Source organism: Lactuca serriola, chromosome 8 (assembly GCF_051521515.1).
Source record: "Lactuca serriola cultivar US96UC23 chromosome 8, Lser_US96UC23_V15, whole genome shotgun sequence".
Taxonomy (NCBI): domain Eukaryota; kingdom Viridiplantae; phylum Streptophyta; class Magnoliopsida; order Asterales; family Asteraceae; genus Lactuca; species Lactuca serriola.
The window spans coordinates 151,686,696-151,695,582 of record NC_136415.1 but is presented as its reverse complement, the minus strand read 5'-3'; the positions used below and the strand labels follow the sequence as shown (position 1 = coordinate 151,695,582).

At 31.1% G+C, this 8,887-nt stretch overlaps 1 protein-coding gene across 1 annotated transcript; it reads right to left on the bottom strand.

The window, feature by feature from the left end:
- Nucleotides 1-1,619: 1,619 nt before the first annotated feature.
- On the bottom strand, nt 1,620-4,779 carry LOC145069356 (glutamate receptor 1.2-like). The gene is made up of 5 exons (XM_079016281.1): nt 4,437-4,779; nt 3,108-4,327; nt 2,711-3,005; nt 2,243-2,619; nt 1,620-1,975 (listed from the first exon to the last, which is right to left on the bottom strand). The coding sequence occupies exons 1-5, from the start codon at nt 4,732-4,734 to the stop codon at nt 1,721-1,723; spliced, it is 2,445 nt and encodes an 814-aa protein (XP_078872407.1). The 5' UTR covers nt 4,735-4,779; the 3' UTR covers nt 1,620-1,720.
- Between the last annotated feature and the right edge of the window lie 4,108 nt (nt 4,780-8,887).

Genomic DNA, 8,887 nt, shown 5'->3' with positions numbered 1-8,887 from the left:
AATAATAATAAAATTATTTTATAGTAATAACCATAAAAAAAGGTTGACTTATTTTATAAAAATGGGTAATTTATTGTTTTCTTATAAAATATAATTAATAATAGAAATACTAATGTTATAATAATAAAAAAAGAATTATTTGGTAAATAATTATAAAATTTTTAATATTAAAAATAAATAATTATTTAATTACTAGTACTTATAAAAGCAAACGACTACTTAAATACTAATACTAATAATAATATTTGAATTTTTTTATAATAAAACTAATAAAAAAATTTATTTACTTTCTAAAAATATATTTGCCTTGGTTAATTATTAATTTCTTATTAATTATAAGTAGTAATAAAAGTATTATAGCTATAATAATTAGAAAAATTGAATTATTGGGTATGTAAATGTACTATTTTATTTATAATAGTAAATAATTATTTAACTAACAACAACAACAATAATAATAATAATAATAATAATAATAATAATAATAATAATAATAAACTTGATTTATTTTCTAAAAAAACAGTTTCATTGGAAATCTGTTCGTGATTATTGGCGGAATACAGACGGATAGTAAAAGAAAACACATGTTAAAAATTACATTTGCACTCTATAGAAATTAGGGTTTTTTTATTGCTATTGTGTAAATATCCCGTCACTAAAATTAGGGTTTTTATTTTTTTTATTTTTTATTTTTTTTATCTTTGTCACTATTAGGTCAGAATTTAATCACTAATTTTCGATAGAAAATTTCGTCAGTAATTTCCAAAGGAATTTAACCAAATTATTTTTTTGCCTTGTAATCGTCGCAAGAATCAATCATATAGACATATAACTCACTAAATAAACCTAGAAATAGGGTGTACATGAACTGAACAACGAATTGATCGTGAATCATTCGACTGAAAGTTCATTTTTGTTCGTTTATTTAATAAATGAATTAAAATTAATACAAATTTTTATTCGTTTAGTTAGACGAACGAACATGAACACTGATTTTCTTTGTTCATTATGTTCATAAACATTCGTGTATGTTGTTTGTTTATGTTCATTCATATAAGGTTTTTTTATGTTCATATATGCATAATTATGTTTGATTACATTACTAGTTATATGTTCATTTATGATCATATATGTTCAATTATTATTGTTTATCTTTGTTCATTTATGTTTGTTAGGCATGTTCACAAACATGAACAATGTAATTTGTTAAACGGATGAATACGGACCAAAAAACTCATTCGTTTATCCGTTTGTGTTTGTTTATTTCTTCGGTTAATTTTAACGAACAAACATGAACAAGCCCGTGTTCGTTTACAGCCGTACCTAGAATCATATATTTGGATAAAATGCAACTAATATAAGCTAGAATAGAACTCAATTTATGGTCTAGAATCATGATTCGTCAAGTTAGGGTTCCATTTTCCTAAATCCACCATTAAAGGTAGAATCATCCATTCCAAGGGTGGAATGATAATGACTTGAAGATATAGACCGGCAAATTGAACGGTGACCAAAACCGACGAAAAAAAATAAAAACTCCGTCCAATGATTTACTAATCCAATAAGTATTCTTATTCCAAATAACTTATGCAATTGACCTGAGTCCATACATGATGCGACAAAAAATCAATTAATATTTAAATCAAATCTAGCATGTCTTGGTCATCTCCCCAAGGCATTTAAATAAAACAAAAGTAAAAAAACATAGATATACTAGTCATCAAATCACGTATCTAATACGAATTAGGTAAAATAAAGACAATATAAAGATTATACTAGAAGTGGCTGCACTAATAATAAAAAGACCACCAAATTTATCAAGTGTCAAGGCCTGCGGTATTGTAGAATTTCTGGATGGAAGAGATAACCGGTTCTCATACCACTTATTCTCCAAACTTTCTAGAGTTCCGTCTAATCTTATCCTCGCAATTTCTCTTGACACGTCTTCAGCAAGCGGCGAACCTTTTTGGAATATCTGAATAAGATACACATGTCAACCATATATAGGCGTATAATACAATATGAAACACACGCTTCTATGTCGTGCTATACTAAGAAAAATGTGAAGTTATGTTTGTCATATGGTTTAAGAAAAACGTTTTAAAGTGTTTTTTTATACATCTTGAACACTCTTTGCTATAAAGCAAAAAAAAATAAAAATAAAAAAAAAAATAAAATGAAACTTCATGCAATCGATGATAATGGGGGAAACTGAGCATGAAGAGCAGGAAGGGGTACTTACAAAGGCAAAACCAGCAGTGATTGGTCGAGAGGAGACCAAGCCATAATCACCAGAGTACCTGCTAAGAAACATCTTGATGTACGGAATTTCATCAACAATGGCATCAGCATTACCATCTTTTGATAAAGCATGAGCATAAGCCTCGTATGAGTAGAATGGACTGTGCTTCCAATTTTCAAAGTGCAGATTGTTGACTGTCACTCCTTTCATAAAATCGCCTCCATGAAACCCCACAAGTCCTCCCTTTGATGCCGATTCAAATTGTTCTACTGTCAACAATGAAGTAAAAACTGCAGTGTAGCCCGTGAACAACACAAACACCACGATGAACCAAATGAACAATACAATTTTTGATGGATTCCTCGACAACTTCTCTTCTACAATACAAATGCAAATGCAAATCACTGTGAGATCTTGATTAATAAATTCTAAGTGAGTAAAAGCATCTTAGAGAGAAAGAGGGAGAACTTTGAGCAAACAAGATGATCAATAGGAAGGACGTCCAGGATACTCTTCCACGTGAAACATCGGAATTTGGATCCATACATTCAATACCCCACACAATAAAGGCATTGAAGATAACACAACCAATAGCAGTTAGCCATATACGAATGTTCATCAGCGGCTTCAAGCAGAACCATATGTCTTTCTTCTTGATTCTGGCTAGTGTTCCTACACCCAAGTCAGTATAAGTTGCTGTAAAGTCAACAAACTCAGATCTGTTAGCCAAGATCGTTGAATCACCCACAACTGCATCAATTTCCTGTCAGGAAGCAAATCCATATATAGACTACAAAATTAGATGTCTTTCCAAGTAAATCATATGTTTCATGTTAAATTTGCAGTCAGAAAGAAACATATATACCTCATTGTACACCTTCTGTACAAGATCGTCGTAAGTGCCATTATCAAATGAAATGAATGTGTATGGAACGTCATATGGCAATGCACGAATGCAAGTATTAAATACATCTACGGAGAATCCAGTGGCAGTTGTAACATTGGTCTCAACGTCATGATCTACATCCATGAAGTACTTAAAGTTTTTTATCTTCAGAACACCAATTTTTAACCTTTTACTGGAAGTTGCACGAAACACCCAACCTTTTGGAGCAGTTGTAGACCCTCCGGGCCAGACAACAGCATCAGAGCCTAGGCTAGGATACAAACGGTGGCTCTTAATATGTGGGTGTGCTCTCCTGATTCCTTGTGAATGTGTCCAATATCCTACTCTCCTCTCACCATTGTCGACCGCATTCATAATCTCATATCCATTGGACATTACTTTTCTTTCACTGAGCTGAAAATCACCACTTATGCCCTTAAATCTGATTTTCAAAACTTCATGTAAAAGCATAGAACCATTATGTGGGACTCCAACCTTCTCTACAGACTCGGCAAGTGCCCAAATTATATCGTATGCCCATAAGGCAGGCACAGGCACTTCTTTTGTTACTGAGGTGGAGTTCTTTCTGTGAAAGAAATCGTGCAGCCTGTCTGATGGTGGAACATACGACCTAAAACCTAGTGCCCCTTGTGACGACTCAACGACAGTAAAGTTCGTTGATCGCAAGAGGTCAACTGTTTTTTCAGTTAAAATCCATGCATATCCTTCACTAACCATTCCAAACCTTTTTGCATTTAAGATAAGGCTAGATGCTAGTGAAGGTGACACATGTAGGATAATTACAGTTGCATGAAAAGTCATGATCTTACGTAACTCTTGGGTGATTTCATCATGGGTGGCTGAGGCAGAAATCGCACATCTGTAACTGATACGAATGTTTTTATCTTGGAATGACTCAGCCAGATACCTTAAGATCTCCATGCCATCATCGGTGTCCTCATGAATAAAGATAACATCCATCCAATTATATGATTTCACAAGAGCAGCAATGCTTTTGGCCATACTGTATTCATCTTGTTTGATTTGGAACAAGAATGGGTGTTCCCTTGAGGACGGACTAGCAAAAGAAAATATAGGAACTGCAGCTTTATCAGCAGCCAACGACAATAACTTTGACGGAAGATGCGTTTCTGGGCCTATGATAGCTTGCACCTTCGCTTTTTTCAGCAGATTATATGCTGCTCACGCAAGTAAAGAAACAAATAAAAAAATAAACATAAATTAATATATAGTCTATGTCTATATCAAAATGAGAGTTGAACGAAGTAAACTAGATAGAGAGCGTACCAGATGAAAGAGCTTTATCTGGGTCTCCCTCGGAGTCCCTAGTGTGAATAACTATCCTTGTTTTGTAACTGTGACGAAGAGCATAAAAATCAGATATCGCCATGGTAATGCAGCTGTGAATGGCCTTCCCCATTGGTGACTCCATATCTAGAATGATTCCCACGCCTATTAATATATCATTATTTATGTTCATGTTTTGGTTTTGTGATGAATTGGAGTGTGCACATAATGCATGGTTTAAAAAGCACGACAGTATTAGAAGGCAAAGGCTAATCTTGTTGTGCTCGCTGTGAACCATATTTGCTGGTAGTTTCTTGTTATGAACTACTTGTACATCTATATCATAAGCATACAATGCGCAAAATGCACTAATAACGTATGTGTACTTATAATAGCAACAAGGTAGCATTTTGAGCTCTTCCAACATATGATAATAAGTTGACAATTAGAACATGCAAAGGGAATCTGGAAGCAGTCCAAGTCAATCTAGTCAGAGAAAGTATTAGGGTTTTCTTTTGTTGAAATCAGCCCACTTGATAATATCTTAACGCATCTGGCTGGGAAAAGATAATACCAAAAGAATAAACGACATGAAATCAGAGCAACTTGGTATAATCAATAGGGTTGGCAGACTATTAGAAGTCGTTTATTATCTTTATGCGTCACCATAAAGCTTTTCAGTTCAGGTCACAGACGTGGATCATATGTTATGAATTCATTGAAATACTCCTCCTACACGTAAAAGCATAAGAAAATTAATTACATGAAATAACTTGGATATCTCTTCGGTGCTTGTTCAAATGGCTTAATATGTATGTACATAAACGGAACCATATACTACGACTCTACAAGAATCAAGAGTGTGAAACAATAACCCCACTAGTTACCGGCCGCTATCTTATAAAAATGATCAACACTTGAAGAAGCCGTAGTTACTATAGAAAACCAAGCACACACCCATATTAAGACACCTCATATTTTACGTTCCAATACCAAGTCTAAGATTCATAACTCAGTATATATATATATATATATATATATATATATATATATATATATATATATATATATATATATATATATATATATATATATATATATATATATATATATATATATATATATATATATATATATATATATATATATATATATATATATATATATATATATATATATATATATATATATATATATATATATATATATATATATATATATATATATATATATATATGTTATTTTGAGGAAATCCCAACCATTTAAACAACCCAAGTTCGGTGGATCTAGAATTTCTTTAACAGTCAAAAACATTGTTAACCGTCAAAAAAAAAACTCTTGAAACCGTTTTTCCATTATAAGTAAAAAGTGAATTTGTGGATCTAAATCAATATCCAAAAGACTACGATTATAAAACTAGCAGCAGTGTTGGTTAAGATAGAGATAGTTCCCTGACAATAACATCATTGACCCTTGAACTAAGCATGCCAACTCATTTCAGCTTATCGAGCTGACATTTTATCCATATATAAATGAGTGTCTTCATAATGCCATACCACATTCCCATTTAAGATATATAATTAATAAAGTCTCTAACTTAATCGAGTATAGCATGATAAAGTACTTACTAAATTGACACCACTCTTTTAACAAGTCATAAGTTGTTAGATATGTACTAAATTTGGTGTCATTATTATTATTATTATTATTATTATTATTATTATTATTATTATTATTATTATTATTATTATGGCTCTATTTATTGTTAGGCATTTTTCTCTATAAAGGCACACTCATGTATAAAATGAAAGATAATTAACCAATGAGAAAGCAAGGAGATAAGTAACATGGTATCAAAGCAGGTTTTTACCTCTCTCAAAATTAACCTTGATCGAGCAATCTCTTCCCTCTTAGTTGGCACTCACATATTTGACAGTTAGTTGTTTAGTTGGTTAGAAAAGAAAGGGTCCGGCTTGATCGCAGCGTATACATCCGTGTTTTCCACAATATATGATTTTGGGAATGAACTCTGATAATTGTTTATTTTGAAATATTTTTCAATGTTTAGATGAAATTATACTAGTGTTTTGAATATAATAAAAATGAAATTTTTACTATTGATTTTTAGGATGTTACACACACTCCCGCGTTAAATATATAATCAATTCTCAACCACCTTTTAATTTACTAAAATGCAGCTAACGATTCGTATGCAAAGTTTTTTTTTTTTTTTTTTTTTTTTTTTTTTTTTTTTTTTTGCAATCAATGAACATGGAATGAAGAAAGTTTTGTCCCATTTTGGTAGATTTGGCGCACTTTCAAAAATCATGTTAATATGAAGTTCATAAATCCCAACATAGGTACACCAAGGAAAGTAAAACATAGACACTTCAGTATTGTTCGTTTATCAAAAAAAGGCATTGGTGCACATTCATTGAAGCTATACAATCTGAAGCATTCAAGGTTACAAAATTGATCTAAATTAATGTTAATTATGATCATGATAAGCAATTTCGTTATAAATCATTTGATGACATTCTTTTATTTAATACTCTATGTCGAAGGCCATGTCTGATAAAGGGAAAGCCGCATGAACAAATTCCCATTACCCATATATATATACTTGCAACTTAATTGTCTAATTTCTTCATCAGTTAACCATTCTTAATTTTAATAGGTGAATGATAAAGTAATTGGTGTGGATGAACTTCCCCACAGTCTTTAATGTGGAGGAAATGACGGAAAAATAAAGAGAGAAAATATGATCAAGAAGAAATGAAGCTTTTTACATAAGAGTTGGTATGTAGTGTCAAAGTAACAACTTCTATATTTTTAGTTGGTGTTTGTTAATTCTAACTGATAAAGAACAAAAAAATACTATATTTATTGGACATACATTTTTTCCAAATCAATCATGAAACCGCAATTGAAGAAGGAAAAACCATTTTTGAACCAGCCACAGATGCCCTCTCACTGGTCTTTCACAAATATCATGGTGGATTTGTAAAAAGGGTTAGCACGGGAGTCACTCCAACCAGATATTGGTATCTACCTTGAGCCAGATCCTCATCAAAAGAAACAATTTCTTTCCTTCAACAAAGCCTATACGAGTAAATAAAAACAAATTAACATCTGAGGTGGCAAGTTGAGTATCTGATGAGGTTGGCTCCTCTTATCTTAATCATACGGACTCTCCAATAACTACTACTCTACCTCCAACAAAGGCTTCTATAGAAAAGGTAATTAAATGATTTTTTTAAGATAGTTTAAATACAATGGGTTCCTACTTAATGCTTTCATTGCATATTGTCATCCCAGAAAAGGAAAAAAATTATGTGGGTGCATCAGGATCTCAAATACCCCAAAATAGGCCGAATACCATGTAAGTTAATAAATAAAATAATATGTTTTGTACACTTCTTTTCTAATATTTTTAACTGTCTTTCGTAGACTAAACATGGTAAACTATTTTCAAGAAAGTCTAAATGACAGTGAAGAAAATGTTACATCTAAATATGAGGAGCCACAAGCTGTGAATTCAACAAAAAAAGAGATATCAACACCTCAACCCAAGACACTGCAACAACATAAAAAAAAAAAAAAGTATGTATATTCGACATGTTTACATAGATATACATGTTAGTTAATTAAACTTATGGCTTTATACCTTTACTAATAATATGTGCATCTATATGTAAAGAATAAAATGTTCATTGTAGTGTCTGACCGTAGAAACAACATTGTGAAGGGTCATGTCATCTATTTTACCGATGAAAACCTGCAAATACATGGAAAACCACTGACGGCTAATTACTATAGAGTTTTTGTGGATGAAGCAATAAAGTCATCCAATTGTGTGCCAAACGGAGAGAAACATCTGTTAACAGTTAATGATGCAATATGTTGTTTTGTGAATTGGAAAAAAAAATTGTAACCCTTGATCCTTAGGTATTATTTTCATACTTTATATTCACTAATTATACATTATAATTTTTTTTAAAATGATTTTGTTAGTTAATTACATACACTAATTGTGCATGTTTGTTTTAATGCATGTTTAACACTTATTTTAATTTATGTTCTTATAGAATTCGGATATACATATAGTTGAAGTAAATAATGGAATACAGCCTAAGAAAATACAACCCAAGAAATAATAGCCTATGAATTACTGTCAAGCAACCACGCTAATGAGTGCAACACCTACTTTTAATTGAAGTAGAGTTTAGTTTATCATTCTATGTACGTATTTTATGTAATAAATTTTCAATTATTATTAATTAAAAAAAAATAGTATTTTATTACATTATATTTTATATTTCCGTTTTTGCGCATCAAAGTAATGAAAGGTGGTGAATATAAGTAATTAAATTAAAAAAAAAAAAAAAAAAAAAAAAAAAAAAACAACTATTCAACAATATAAATAATAAAAAACATAATGTGACGGGTTA

Excerpts from the sequence above, each read along its gene's own strand:
- LOC145069356 (XM_079016281.1), bottom strand. The coding sequence starts at position 4,734 with ATGGTTCACAGCGAGCACAACAAGATTAGCCTTTGCCTTCTAATACTG. Across the intron at positions 2,620-2,710 it reads GATCATCTTGTTTGCTCAAA|AAGAGAAGTTGTCGAGGAAT; the intron begins GTTCTCCCTCTT and ends TTTGTATTGTAG. Across the intron at positions 1,976-2,242 it reads TCACTGCTGGTTTTGCCTTT|ATATTCCAAAAAGGTTCGCC; the intron begins GTAAGTACCCCT and ends TATCTTATTCAG.